Raw genomic sequence first — 16,564 nt, 5'->3', positions numbered from 1 at the left:
TAAAATTTAATTTGGAATTGGTCATTAAATTTAATACGAGATGGCAGCATAACTGCCTACCTCTAGTCAAATTAATTAATTTCTAATCTTTAATTAGTCTTTACATAGCCCAAGAATTTGGCATATATAATAAACAATAACAGGCTATGGTTGTTGATGTTTATATGTAATATGTGTGAACACAAGTTTGCAAATATATTTGATCACAAGTGACACTAAGATGCTAGTGGAATGAGTGCTAAACACAGACTGATGGAGCATGCGCACAATTCGGGACTTTCCCTCTCCTTGTCACTTGTTATGCGAAACATTGCTTGCTAAACGAGACATTTTTTACAATTTGTTTTGCTCATTATGCGAGGTGCTCATTAAGCAAGGTTCCACTGTATATGCTTGGATTTATGTGACATTTTAATGTTATTCTTTTGTCAAAGTGAGTTACTTTTTTGAATACTGGAACATGGAATGAGATTACCGTGAGAAAATGATTTAATCCCTTCCTTTGAGAAAAATTTCTATCACCTGCATGCTTGTTGGTTTTCGTTGATGTCACATGACTAATTGTAATGGTTTTTTTTTCATGTTTTCTTAAGTTTATTATTGGGCATTTGGGTAAACACCTTGCAAAGAAGAAGAGAATTAAACAAAGAAATCCAGAAAATGTATTATTTTGCTTGTACTGGTTACTCAGAAAAGGCCATAGCCAGTCATCATAATACATCCAAAACAGTAATTCATCATGTTTTGAAAAAAAAAAACAAAAGGAAAATTATGAACAGAACAAGAGATCTAGAGGAAGGGAAAAAATCAAACCACTGTCCTCACAGAACATTAATTTGGCACTCAACAGAACATGTCCACAAGAGATTTCACTTGAAATTGAAACAAAAGTTTCATGTGCAACTGTTTGGAAAACATTAAGAAAAAACAAGAATGCAAGTTACATAAAACTAAAGAGTAAGTCCAAATTGGCTAAAGCACATAAACAAGCAAGATTAGAATGGGCCAAGAAATATATATCCTGAACCAAAAAGTGGAACATGCTGTTTTCAGATAAAAAGTAGTTCAATCTTGATAGTCCAGATGGAAATAATGCATATTGCCATGATTTGTGCAAGGCATCTAGGGAATTTTTAGTAAAAAATGAGTGGAGACTCATGATTTGAAAAGCACTCTGTTATGATGCTAAACTTATTCTTATTAAAGTTAACATTAAATTAATATCTAAAAACTATCAGATATTACTGGAAAAATATTTTTCCCATTTAGATCATATTTTAGAGAAAGAAAATGTACTAACAAGACAATGCACCATGCCATAACTCAAAAAAAAAATTCAAGACTACCTTAAGGGAAAGAAAATTTATGTTTTATCTAGGCTATTGAGATGTCCTGACTTAAATCCCATTGAAAACCTTTAGGGGATTTTAAACATTGTTAGTTCTGAAAAAACTAAAAAAATGTGATGGTATTATAATTTCTTAACAGTCTGTAAAAGCTGGCAAGGGCTCTTTGCTGAACTTTTCCAGCACTCAAACAGGAGGTTAAGAGAACTAGGAAGTCTGATAATTTTCAATTATACTACAATATAAATTTAAACACCAACAAAAGCTTAAAAAGGTGCAATTTTCTTGAATTATGATAAAAATCGTTGTTAAAAAAAATACTGAGATATTGGCCCAAGGTTAAAATTGTAGCACCATCTGTTATGAGATTTTATTAAAATAATTTTTATAGTAATTAATTATTATAAAAAGACAAAAGACTTAATTTTGAAGGTAGTGAAGAGTTTTTAAAAAGTATTGTCAATGCCAATAATGAGTCTTTTACAATATTTTTTAAAATTAAATTTTCATTAAGTCAGACCTCACTCAAGATATGACAAACCTAAAGGTCAAGGGGAGACGGGTGTTTGTAATATCATTGATGCTATTAAATTTTATTTTAGTTAGTACATTTAATATGTTAATTATCAAGATACTGTAAATTCTGCTTGAATTATGTTAATTAATTAACAATAATTATTAAAATTATGTTGTTCCATTTTAAGAGTTACAGCATCTGAAGCATTTTTTTTTTATTTTTAATAATGGTTACCACAGAGATATCACAAAATAGTTACTGCATCAGTACATTTTCATTTAATTTAAATTAACAAAGCAGTTCAGTGCTCTTACAAGCCAAAATAAGCTGGCACATATAAGAGCATGCTCTTATATGAAAAGTAGAACATGGGTTTCAAAAATGCAAAAACAAGTGATTTTCATAAAAACAGGATCATATTTGCACAGAAATACTCTAAATTTAATTTTTATAAAATTGCTAAGTTACGTTTTGTTAACTTACAATCAGAATCTTCATGGCACTGTTTTGTTTGTCGACTCACAACTTCACAAGTTCTAAAGAACAAAAAAAAAAAAAAAATTAATTAGAAATTAGTTAATCATCTATTATAAAATTACATATATAACTTTTTATTAAATTTATTTATATTTATAGCTCAAGTTATAAATATAAAAATTAAATTTCTTATCTAATCAGCTTTAGTAGATGCCTTTTAACCAAGAACACTTATCATTTAGATAATTTATTTACTTATTTATTATTTTCCAATTAAATCTCTCTTATTAAAGTTAAAAATATAAATTTATCAAAATTTATGTATTAAATAAAAATATTTTTCATACATAATCATCAACATAATAAATTATTATAAAATTCAACATCTTACTTTAAAAGTAACTTATTTGAATTAATTATATAATATATATTTTAGATTAAAAAAATTGATAGAGTATTTATCATTTACATCATCCCAAATGATAATTAAAATTAAATTCATTTGAAGTTTGTTGAAGTGCAGAATTTATTTTTGATAAACAATAAGATTTTTTTCTATTTATAAACTCATTAAATATATTTCTACAGAATTGCATTAATATTTTTAAAATTTAGAACAGTATTATTTGATAAATAAATTAAAATATTCAAAATTAACATCTTTATTAAAAATAGTTATTGCTAGATGATAATGTTTTTTCTTAGCCAGTTTTTATTGGTTTTAACGTTTTTATGTTTTTACTTCTTTTAATTCTCAAATTTTTTTCTGTTTTAGCAAGTTTTATTTTTTCATTTTAGTTTTACGCTACATTTTTAACACTTAGATATTCCAGCAGTCACCATTAGTTATTATATATAAGGAAAAACTAAAATATGAAGAGACTGAAGGACTGAAGAGAGGCATTGGTCTGAAATGCATTTCCTTTCATAAAAAAAAAATAGAAAATAAAATCTACTTTTCCATTAAATAAAGTGTTCCATGTTTGCCTTAGCAATTTATGTGCTTAATTTCAAAGAACATACAATAATGGTTTTTGTTTAAATGAATAAAATATATTATTAATAGATTTAAATTAATGATCAGTGTATTTGTAATGTTAAAGATTACAAACTAATAAAATATATCAAATAATAAATATTTTTATAAATAAAAACTTTTATAATAAAAATCTTTTAAAATGAAAATTTAGAATTTATTTGTTTAAATGTATAACAGAAATATTGTGTTATTATAATGTGTATATTTATTCTTACATCAAGGTGACATTGATATAAACTTTTGACTATGTTTAAATATAGTTATTAATCTTCTCTTCAAAGGTCATTTTGGGGTTTAATATACTGCACTTTGTATCCTTAAACCAACATGATATTTATCTTTAAAGAATGAATGAAGTCATTCAAACTTTTAGAATATAAAAAAATGTGCTTTCAAAAGCCTTTTCATAACCAATTTTGTATTTTTAAATATAAATCTTTAAAATAAAACAATTATTACTAACATGAAAGACCTATTTAGATTATATTAAGCTTTTAAATCAACAAAAATACTTAATATAAATGCGCATTACATATAATTAATTTTTAGTGTTTAGATTCTGTAAGATTGAAAATTGTTTTAAAATGTTTATTAGTTATATTCATTCAATACCTTTCAAGTCCTGTGCTATCTTTATACGTGTATTTTGCAAGGTTAAGTTTGTTTCCAGTAGCAATTGCCTATAAAAGAAAAACAAATTTAAGTTGCAAATTGATAGAAAACTGCATATAATTCACATGTTGTGCACGTGTTATATTGCTGATACATAAGATAAATAAAATTGTGAAACAACTGATAAGAATACAAAAATAGATATCTCTTGTTGAAATTATAATGCTTAGAATATACTCTAAGATAAATTGTTAAAAAAGCAATTCAATATTTTATTATATAACTGATATTTGAAAATAACTGGCATATTTAAAAACTTCAAACAAATAAAATGCATATTAATTTTTAAAATATTTTAATTAAAATATAATTTTAAAAATTTCATAAATACAAAAATTATAAAATACAATAATTCTTAGACATAAAATACTAGCGCACACAAACTGGAACAATATAATAAAACAATTTGACACCTAAATGCTAATTCCAGCAATAAAATGAACAAATAAACTTTAATGCTCAAATGTTTTCAGCCCTCTTTCAGCTATATTTGACAGTTTGAAATTTTCAAAAGATAGAACTTTTTTTTTGTTTCGTACATTCCTGATGAGGGTCTCTGAAAGGTGGCCAAAAATGTTGGAGCATTAAAGTTTATTTGTTCATTTTATTGCTGGAATTAGCGTTTAGGTGTCAAATTGTTTGTTTACAATAATTCTTATTAATTATTTTGCATAATTCTTCTTTCTTTTAGTTCAGTTTTTTAAATACAAAATAAAGTAACCTATTTAGTAACAAATTATGCATTTGAAATATTTCTTTAAAAAATAACTTAAAATTTGCATTCAAATTTACCTATTTTGATAATACTGAAGAAAATTTAAAATTTTATTTCAATGAAATTAAATTTTTGTACTAAGCAAACTTAAGATTTCACTTCAATGTTAAAATTATCCAACGCACATTTTATTTTAGTGTCAAAGAATGTGAACTGAAAAGTTTAATACATAAAATATATAGTTAATGACTTAAATGATATTAAAAAATAAATTTTTGTGAAGTTAAGCTTAATAATATTTACCTTTTTTAATAAATTAAGCAATGCAAAGCTACAATAATTTAATTTACAAAATTTGAATATATAATCATTTTTTCAATTTGCTTGAATTAAAGTCTGGACACACAACCAAATATGTTTATTTTTAACAAATTTTAACAAATAACATTTTCAATATGGTTTCTATCATATTGAAAATATCTTTGACTAGTATAATGTTTTTTGTAAAAAAATTTGTAAAAAAAGTTCTATCTATAATGTTGTTTGTTTTTGTAAAAAAATTTGTAAAAAAAGTTCTATCTTTTGAAAATTTCAAACTGTCAAATATAGTTGAAAGAGGGCTGAAAACATTTGAGCATTAAAGTTTATTTGTTCATTTTATTGTTGGAATTAGCATTTAGGTGTCAAATTGTTTTATTATATTGTTCCAGTTTGTGTTCGCCAGTATTTTATGTCTAAGAATATATCTTTGTACCATTCGATAATTCTGCAAAATTGTCACAAACACAATGCATTAATGTTATATCTCTGTTGATCTAGCACATTATTTTATGACGTGTTGCTTTGGATAATTAATGTCAAGAACTTTACTGAATAACCCTCTCCTTTAGCATACCCAAGAAGTAATCAAAAGAATTCAGATCAGGAGATGAAGGAACTAATCCACAGTTCCGCATCTCCCAATCCAGTCTGAAAAATTATTTGAAAATCTTGCTGTTAGTTACGTTAGCATTGGTAACTCACAAATAAGCTGATTCATAGAGCTGGTTCAGTAAAGTGAACTGAATAAACTCAGTGAATCAGTTAAGTTCAAAGAGCAATTGGCTCTACAAAAGATCCTTTTTGGCTGAAATAGAAGTAACTTAATAAGTGACCACAGAGACAGCTCACTCTCATCTCTTAGAGGTAAGTCTGTGTTACAGTTACAGCACTAGTCACCTCTTAGCTCAGTGTTTCTCAACGGAGGCGATATTGCCTCCATGTGGGTATTTTTCCATGTTCAGGGGGCAATTTGTAACAATTTATATTTTGGGGGCAAAAAACAATTTTCTGGGCTACATAGTAAAACATTATATTAAGAATAATTAGATATTTTATTCATTATATCGTACAATAATTAAACAAATAACATTATACTAGTCAATAGTCTATTCAATGCAGTACAAATTTTGTGTTAGCCTTGACCCTCAGCATCGGAATTTTGAAGTGAAGGGGGTGATACTATGTAATGGTTTTATTGAAGGGAGCGACAATTCGTTAGAGGTTGAGAAACACTGTCTTAGCTGATTAGTGCTGTAACTGTTCATGGCTAATCTACTCTTGAAGGTTACTTCTTATAGTTTTAATCTATAGCTTTATTCAGTTCTAGCTATTCTGTTACTTTATAATTGAGCTAATCAACTTAAACTTGTTCAGCTCTTAAATGCAGCATAGGTTTTCATGGTAATAAATTACTATAAGCAATTATAATAATAGATATTTTTATAAAATGAAAAAATACTTTTATAGAAAATATTTTATTTTAATGAAATAAGTTTTTAAATAACAATCCTAAAGCTTGCCAATTTTAATAAACCTATAAAAAATTTTTGGTGAAAGCAGAAAATAAATAATTATTATTTAAAAGAACTTTTATCATCAAAAATACCTTTAATAATTATAATTAAATTAATATTTTAATAATTATTATAGAAAGTTCCGGAAGAAAAGAATCAGCCCAGAGCAGAACTCAAACCCGCAACATCTGACTCACTTTGGGCTGATTCTTTTCTTCCAGAACCTTCTAAATCAAAAATAACTCTCTTAATAATTTAAATTGCCATGGTCCTGTAATTATAAAAATAACCACTTCTTTTAATAGAACAATTGATAGAGAAACATCTGTGTCAAAAATCTCAACTATTTATTTTGTATTTATATATTAAACAAAGATTTACACATTTCTGGCTATATCAAAAAAATATCAAGTAAGCCTAAATTACAAAATTTGTGCATTAATTCATTTTATTAATCTGGGTCCATATTATAAAGATTAAAATACTAAAATATCTTGTGTATGTCAGACATCATGTTTTAATGCAATTTTGTTAGCAAAATGATGGTTAGCAATAAATTTTTAGAATTATAATATAAATGATAATCAAGTCAATCAAAGTACCTTATTGGTTTTTCTTATTTTATATATATATATATATATATCTTNCATAACTGAGTCTTAACAGTGCTTTAATTATTATATATATATATATATATAAATTAGTTTAAGTTTATTAATGTGATAAATTATAATGTTACATGTTTTAATTGTTGCAAGAGTGATTAACCATTTGCCAAAAATTATGTTAAAAGGCATATCTTTTGTGAGGGGCTAAGCTGTGGATACGGAGTGGTAAGACTCTAGTATCACTTACTCGGCAACTATTCTCTAGAATAGCACTCTGTCTTACAAGGATGGTTTTTCTATTCAAAGAAATCGAGTGTGGAGGGCTTTAGCTAATGTGCTAAATTAAAGCGGAATTTGATGATCACGTAATCACCTTTTCCTTACGCCAGGAGTCCCGACACCATTTAATTAATTTAATCAATTATTTTATACACGGATTAACACATGTTGTCCCTAAACTCATGAATATCTAACATTAATATTAAAGAAGCCATATTTATATAACAAATAAAAAATATTTAATGGATCAAAAATACGAAATTATACAAAAGAATGAATCTAAACCTAATATTAATCCTAAATCTTAATCTAACATTATCTTTAAACCTAACGCGTGACAGAGAGAAAGAGTTCACAACAATCTATCTCTGGTAATATTACCGTCTTCTTTAGGTCTTTTGTATCTTTTTCTATATCTATTTGAGGGTCTTCTTCCTTCCTTGATTATTTCTCTTCTAATATTTTCTTTGGGAAGTCCTTTTAAGTCTTCTCTTGTATACTTCTTGTATATTTCGAATGTAGTTCTATGTTTTATGACTTCCTTTCGGATTCTTATAACAGCCTTGTATGACGATAACTTATCTCGCATGTCGGACTTCTTGCGTGTGGCAACCTTTTTCCAACAGACTGCCTTGATGGGCGGGAAATTGTCTCTTTTATTTTCTCCTCAGTAACATCTGCAAAAGCTCGACTCATCATGAGTTGGCCTGGGAAAGCAAATCAACTTTCTTTCACAATCGGATGTTTTTCCGTTTTTTAGAAACTTGTTAAAGTTGAAAAACACTAATTTCTCTATTTTTCTCTTCTTCTTCTCAACTTTGAGAATTTTCAGAATAACCCTCTCTGAATTCTCACATCTTTCATTGGATAAATTTTACAACAGTCAGCTTAAGGAAGCATCCATTAATTACATGTAGACCTGACCCCCTCCCTCCTTTCCTGTTGTGTACAATAATGTACTTTTGGCAAACCTCCTCTCCTTTAATTACATGTAAAGTATAATAGTTTACACTCCAACACTAAAGAAATAACTAAAAATATTTAAAGAACTTTTTTAACTGATAGTTCATTCATATAGACTGTGTATGCAACTTCAAAAACTCATGACTCAATAAGAAACAGTTTCTATCTGAGAGCCAAGAGTTATATAGAGCCAGTCAACTTTTCAGTCAGGGCCCTGAGAGCTGACAAAAGCCACACTGCATTCAGTTGTTACTTTAACTGAGCAAATCAGATTCATCTTGTTCATCATTTTATTGTAACATTATTTCTGACAATAATTATAAAAACACATCAATTGCCTTATAAGATATTAAACAGATACTTTATTAGTTAATATTTAAAATAGAAATTATGATGTTTTATAAAATACACTGCTGCAATATTTTTAATGTAAATAACAATTTATTTTAATTAAATTATAACAAACAATGAAATTGCTGTTATTATTATTAACTTTAGCTTACTTTAATGGCAAAACATTGTTTTTTTTAATGCTTGTAACATCAAATATTAAACATGATGGAATTAAATGAGTAAAAAAGCAAAGTGAGTTATTGGGCTGGCCCCCAAGTCAACACTAATGTGATTCAAAGTCAAAAGAACAAGATCACCAAAAAGTTACTTTATGCACTCTTTAGAAATAGCTAAATATATAACATATATAATTTAGGTTAATAATATACAAATAATTATTAAAAGCTGATAATTTAAGTTTTTCAACTTTTGACATATTTATTTTAATTTTGAATACAAAACATTATATAATTATAGAATCAAATAAAATAAAGCTACTGTATATAATTACCAGAATAAAGTAAGAGAATGCTCTTAAGGAAATTAACCTTTAATATTTAATTAGGACTAACAAAGAATGACCAGCATTGCTCCAGAACTGGAAGAGGATTGAGTTGTCATCATTATAAGGTAGTGTACATTTCCTACAGGGTGGCAGAGAGTAACTATGCAAAATTTGGTGCAAATCAGTCAAAGAGTTTGGCAATTTGTGGGAATTAAATTAGGAGAAGGAGTGAGAACTCAATTTATGTAGGTAGATATCCCATAACTTAAGACTAATTCTTATTTTTAAATAATGGTACTGTAGGATTAATACTAAAACAATGAACACACAAAAATACTATAGGTCTAAAAACAAAAGTTTAGTTTCATTTAAGGGAAATAAATCTGTTCCTCATAGTTGTATCTAATAAGATTATTATTATAAGAAACAAACAACCAAGACAATATAAACAAAGCATATACATAACTACATGAACTGCACAAAACTAATGGAATAGATAAGAGAATAAGTTTAGAAAAAGCCCACCAAGTGGCAAAGGTAATTGACTTCAAATGGAGCAGACAAACAATACAACAATGCAAAACAAATATTAGGGTAAAAACATTTAATATGAAAATAGTATACAGCCTATGTTCATCTGAAAGAAATAAGCCTTCCAATAAAAAAATAATTTTAAAAATCAGTTCTAAGAATACTTCCAGCAAAACAATAAACATTCTCACTTTATAGACTATTCAATGATTATCATTTGTATAGAATTTTAAAAACAAAAGAGTTGTAAATTTTTTATATTTTCACATGAGGTTTTATATATATATAAATCTCATAACTGAGTCTTAACAGTGCTTTAATATAAAAAGATTAATTTCTATTATTTTCTAGTTAATTTATCATGTTAATGTATCTAATGTTATAAAATAAATTTCATTTACATTTTATTCTCATAATTATGAAATTTAAATCAATAGACAAACCTCTTCTGAAATATGTTTATAATCAGAAGAATCAAGTTTTGAACCATAGTAATCTGGTGAACTCATGGTACGTTGAGGCTTTATCTTTAATATATAGTAGGTATTTGAAGGTTTATCTGCAAAAGATCAAATTTTAAATTAAATCTATGTAAATATTAATAATTTAAAAATAATCAGATTAATTTGAAAACACTAAAATGATTGAACTATAATTAAACAAATAAAAGAACATTTCAACAATATATCAAGTTATAAAGTATCCAGGGCTGTGGAGTCACGTAAAAATCTACTGACTCCAACTCCGACTCTTCCTTACCATCTGACTCCGACCAGAGGTGGACTTGTTACCAAAAGAGACCCGGAAATTCTGATATCATCACGTGACCTCAGAATAAAATATTCAATAAATAGAGTTGTAATAAAGATAGAGCATAGAAACTTTTTATTCCAAAGCTAAAAGACTTCTCTAAGTAATATATAAATATGTATTCGATAATTTTTACTTTTCTGGCTGTTATACATAACAGAGGAAAAGTGTAGCACTCGGTCAAAAAATGACCACTCCCAAATTTTTACATTTTTCAACTCAGGACACCTTGAAATTTCGAGATATGCAAAAGATTCAAGGTTTTTTTTCTATATGTGTGGATGTTAGACTGTGTGTGGGGGGGACATGATTTTGTTCACCCTGTTTGAAGCCTAATAATTTCTGTGGTCAGAGTGGTTGGAATCAGAGTCAGATGGTTTAAAACAGGAGTTAGTTATTTAATGTCAAAGTGGTTGAACTAAATCATGTCCCCATATACATTCTAACATCTTAGGCAAGAACATCTTATTGGGTTTTACTGTACTATTATAAAATGGCGAAAAAGCTTACTTTGAGGGTAGAGACGAGTTTTATTTTATTTTTTTAAATTTTGAACACTAACGAGTAAAATATTCATTAAGAGATATGACACATGACCACTTTTATGTCTTCACCCTGTCAACCTTTAATTAAGAACCAAAATTAATAGTATTAATGCCCCTTTATACGCAAGCTACAGTGCCACATTTCATTTCTTAAACTTTACCTGTTCTGAGATATTGTTTAATATTGTGAGGGATGAACAGACCCTTAATAAAGTGTTATTTTAAATTTTAATTATTGGAAACTTTAATCGGTTAAATTCGAGCGTTTTATCGAGTTAGGCTAAAAGCCATAAAAATTATTTCCCACGGAGTTTGTTCCTTGTTGAGTCAGATCCAGTTAGTCAGGGATGTGTCACCTGGAACTTTCGATGGAGTGCCTATATCGGACGCCAGACCCTTAACAACAACCACCTGACCTAATGGAAAACCCAAGAGGAATAACAAGAGAAAAGGAAAAAGACCCCGAGGTCAGTCGTCACCCAAAGTCCCTCTACAAAGGTCGTCTTCAAAAGTCCGCCCAACAAAGTCGTCCTCCAGAATTAAAGTCGTGACCCAGGATTAATCCCGAGAGCAAAATTCATGCCTGATTAAGCCTCTACACTCCTCCGTGCCTCCACACCAGTGAACGGACAAGATTCGGAACTAGTGGAAAGAACAGTCCATCGACAAGGTATTTATCCACCCGTGATTCGTTTGTAAACTCTCTCTCTCTCGACGGGGCTCTCTTAAATAGGGGAACTATGACCGAAATTAACTCTCTTTGTATTTTCTTTAGTTTCATTAAAATTGTTAATTGTTAGCAACCATGGAATCCGATTAAGTTACTTCCTCCTCACCTCTACTCCGAACCCAATCGCTCATCCGCTACCGCTTGCGTGACGTAATGTCGCAATTTTCGAGTCCCCCAGAGACTCGGTGGTGTCAGATTCAGGTCTCCTGACGTGGTGTCGAAGAGACACCGACCCTACGGTCACAATATCTCAGAACAGAAAATAAAGAAATTAAACAAATTAGATGCCAACACACACACACGCATGAATTTTTCCCCTTTATTGTCTCTTTTGAGGGGTTCAGGAGGTCTCCAAACCTGTAGATTTGCAAAAAAACTTGGAGGGTCAAATTTGACATGATTCCAATACTTTTCCATTTTATATACATAACAAGTTGGTAATTAAAAAGGAGTCGGAGTCACGGATTTTTTGACGACTTCAACTCCGACTCAGGCTAAAACACCAAAACTCCACAACTCTGACTCCACAGCCCTGAAACTAACAAAAATTATCAACAATTCTAATTTATGTTTCATGCTAAATTCAAATTGATTTGCTTGGAATACAACTGTGTTTGACATCATTCATTTGTATTTTTGCAAGCTGAAGATAGAAAAAAAAAACACTAAATAAAGAATAATTTTGATTCCTGATAATAGTAGTTTTATCTTTAAAATTGATTTTCATTATAGCATTGTAACTTGAAAATAAAAGCAAAAACATTATTTACAACTTTTTAATTACTGATAAATAAACAGGGATTATGAAGAATATTTTAAATATTTAATTAAAGTGATAAGTTAGAGGAAAAAATCATTACAGATAGATTTCAGTAAATTTCTTCATTTGGATTGTTTTTAATAAATTAACAATTTTATTTCTTAACAGTGATTGTGTTAATAACAGTAGCTTGTAGCACTTGTAGTGTGTTATATCTAGAAGATCTGCTCGATATAAATAACATTCTAATCAAATATCTGAAAAAATTAATCTTTCTGAAATTAGAAGTTTGGGTGCATTTTATTATTTTGTAAAAACTTATGGAGCCATCATACACTCTTCCAAGCTTTATATTTTGCACATAAAACCTAGAATTCAAAAGCAAACATTAGTTATAACATTACTGTAGTAGACTAAGTGAGTTAGCAAGAGTGAATTAATTAAGTTTGCCTCTTGGTGCTAAAGATTGCTAATTAGAACATATTATATTGAATCTACCACACACCCTATTTTCTGAGTTACTAAAACTGAAAAAATTTCTCTTACATTTGGCTTCATTTTTAACTCCAATCTTTAAAACAATTACCAACAATAAAATAAGCATTTATAAATAGATGAAAAAAATAAATCATCATCAAATAAAAAAAATTCATAAAATTATATCTAGTTACATACTATATAAATTAGAAAAAACTTATCTCTTTTTTCAAAAAAGAAAAGAAAGTAAACCCAAGACAAATTTTTTGATAATAGAAGTGATTCTAACAAAATTATTACAAAAGTTGCTTCTAGCCCTAGGTATAATTATGTTAATTAAATTATCAACAACTGTGAGGCAGATAATAGTGAGGGCTTATCAGACCAATGATGGGCACAAACACTCAGGGATCAAAGTGAAAACAATTTAATAAACACAAAAATTGACTACATAAGTATGAAAACGAAAAACCCAAAATGCATTTCGGACTATTTTTCTGATAGAAAATAGTCCCTCATCAGTTGGTATTAACTAAAGGTAATGGTATCTATCGGGAAAATAGTCCGAAATGCATTTTGGGTTTTTTGTTTCCATACTTATGAAGTCAATTTTTGTGTTTATTAAATTGTTTTCACTTTGATCCCTGAGTGTTTGTGCCCATCATTGGTCTGATAAGCATTCACTATTATCTGCCTCATGGTTGTTGATAATTTAATTAATAAAAGTGATTCTGTTGATATAAATTTGTTCAGATTTTATTGCACAGCAAAGTAAATTGTACATCACAGTCTTCCTGGTATCAAAGCTGAAAACCTCTTCACTTTCCATGTTCCCACATGCAATCATTCTCAGGTGTTATTTTAGCATGGCAAATACAACATTTCTTGAATGTGAACTGCACAATTTTTCTGGAATTTTCAACCAGATGGTTACAACATTACTGTAGTAGACTAAGTGAGTTAGCAAGAGTGAGTTAAGTTTGCCTCTTGGTGCTAAAGATTGCTAATTAGAACATATTATATTGAATCTAAGACACACCCTATTTTCTGAGGTACTAAAACTGAAAAAAATTTCTCTTACATTTGACTTCATTTTTAACTCCAATCTTTAAAACAATTAGCAACAATAAAATAAGCATTTATATATAGATGAAAAAATTAGTTAATGTAATATAGAAGAAAGTATTTAAACATGAAATATAACGGAAAAAAATCTATTGTTATTATTTCAAAGCCAAACAGCTTGTGACAATGTGGCTGGACACAGGGACATGCAGTAGATTTTCTCAGTATAATGAAAGTCTGAAATGCCACTTAAGTAAGTTTTTGAAGTTTAAATTACTGAAAAATGCTTAAAATTTTATGAAAGCATTTTTAATTTTCCCAACAAATTTTTATTTCATATTAACTAATTTTGAAATGGACATGAAAGAATTCTCAAATATATGATATTACTTCAGGTTTTTTGAAATTCAACAGTTTCAAAAAGTCTAATTAAATTTCAAGGAAATAAAATTTTGCATTCCATATTTAATACTTGAGTCCAATTGATACTGGTAATTAAATTTAAGAAATACAAAACTCAGTTAACAAAATAAAAACTTAAAAATTATTTTCATATTTTTTTAAATAATTAATACAAAGTAATGCAAGGCAAACTAGAAAGAACCATCCCTCTGATAAAAGACTCTTAAATAAAAGCAAAAACTAATAATAATAAACATGAAATGCATAAAAAGGCTAACCAATCTGGTAAATTTTTATTATTAGGTTATTTTAAGTGTTATCAAGCTATTTAAATCTGGTAAATCATTTGGTTATTCTAATAAATTGAGTTATGGATGTTATATATACAAAATAAAAAAAACAGTAGAGATATATAAAACAATAAAAAAGAAAACAAAGACAAAAAATAAAAATACAATATAATAATTGTTTCTTCAGACAGTCTTTTGGTATGAAATTACAAATGAAATTAATTAAAACAAAACTATTCATTTTAATTTTATTCCAATTGGAATTTCATACCAAAAGACTGTTTATTCAGTATTTAAAAAAAAAATACTGAATAAACTGTTTCATAATTCATTCCATTAATAAAATAGATAAGAATTTCTACTCATTACTCAACCTGTGTAAAAAATTTCTTGATTACTATTTGGAATGAAATAGCACAGGAAACGACATTGCACTATTTATTTTTCTTAATATTGAAATTGCTCAATATTGTTACATTTCAAAATGTGTAAATTATAAAGTGAATGTTATAGAATAATCCTAGAAGTGAAGTCTAGACTAACCAAAACAACCACAATTTAAATAAATTGTGGCTAATAGACAATTGTTAATTGTGCCCTAAACAAGAAATAATTAGTTTAAACAACCTTTCTGACTATCAATACATTGTAAATATATCTTGTTACAGTAACTGAATTACTGTAGTATTATATAATATAAAATATAGTAGTTGGCATCAAAACAAATAGAAATATTAATGCCGTTTCAGCTTCGGAATTCTTATTCTGGTATTCTTGGTTTAGAAAGATTAATCCAATCCAATAATCACAAATAGAAATTATTAACCAGCAAAGCATATTTTGAAACTAAAAATAAACAACATTAAATAACACACTCACCGAATGTACTGTACTCCTGTACAGCAATACATCAGTGCTATACTTAGTTTGTTAAATATAATTTTAATCAACTCTTGCAATTTAGAATCATAATAAATTCTCTATATAATTTCATCTTAACTGTCACCTAAAAGTGATTCTAAACTACTAATATCTAGTTTCTCTCAGAAACTAAAAAATGTTTACATATCCATATTTTATATATATACAAATACAGTGGTGCCTCGTACAACGTACTTAATCCGTTCCAGGTGCACGTCCGTTAAGTCAAACATCCGTTATACAAAACGCATTTTCCCATAGAAATACATGTTAAAACGTATAATTCGTTCCGCAGCATAAAATAACCGTACTGTACCATAAAAAATGAAAATGGCGCAGACACCAATTATGCCGGGTAGTCAGATGTTGTGAGAAGAAGGTAGAGGAACACCTTCTTTGCACATTTGTACAGATACAGACTTTTTACACATTGCAGCAGGTCTCTTTTTATTGTTTTTTAATCGGAGTCAGATTCAGGAGAGGCTACAGGAACTTGCAGGGTCAACTTCTCTTGTTCCACCCTTTGTTTTTTGCCCGCTGGCTTCTTGAAAAACATGACCAAGATGGTCTGTTTCTCTTTCTTCTTTAACATCTGTCAGAAATGACGGACAAAGGTGTCATCGTAGAGATCATTGATCCTGTTGGCCTCAGCTCTGTTTGGATAATGAGTGTTGGTAAACTCCTGAACCTCTCCCCATTCGACAAGAAAGTTTTTGTCAACTTTCACTCCTGATGATTTCTTGC

General features: G+C 28.2%; 1 protein-coding gene across 4 annotated transcripts in view; it reads right to left on the bottom strand.

Annotated features, from left to right (window-relative positions):
• The window catches only part of LOC111621324 (ADP-sugar pyrophosphatase-like), a 34,128-nt gene that overhangs the window by 7,864 nt on the left and 9,700 nt on the right, over positions 1 to 16,564 (bottom strand). For all 4 annotated transcript variants that reach the window (XM_023363420.1, XM_023363418.1, XM_023363419.1 and 1 more), the window contains exons 2-4: positions 10,264 to 10,379; positions 3,992 to 4,059; positions 2,347 to 2,399 (exon numbers count right to left, since the gene is read on the bottom strand). In XM_023363420.1, coding sequence (XP_023219188.1) covers positions 2,347 to 2,399; positions 3,992 to 4,059; positions 10,264 to 10,329 — 187 coding nt within the window. In that variant the 5' untranslated portion in view covers positions 10,330 to 10,379. The remainder of the gene's footprint in view (positions 1 to 2,346; positions 2,400 to 3,991; positions 4,060 to 10,263; positions 10,380 to 16,564) is intronic.

The sequence above is a fragment of the Centruroides sculpturatus genome, unplaced genomic scaffold (assembly GCF_000671375.1).
Source record: "Centruroides sculpturatus isolate CEXI.00-Female unplaced genomic scaffold, Cexi_2.0 scaffold98, whole genome shotgun sequence".
NCBI lineage: Eukaryota > Metazoa > Arthropoda > Arachnida > Scorpiones > Buthidae > Centruroides > Centruroides sculpturatus.
This window is presented reverse-complemented; position numbering and strand designations above follow the sequence as displayed.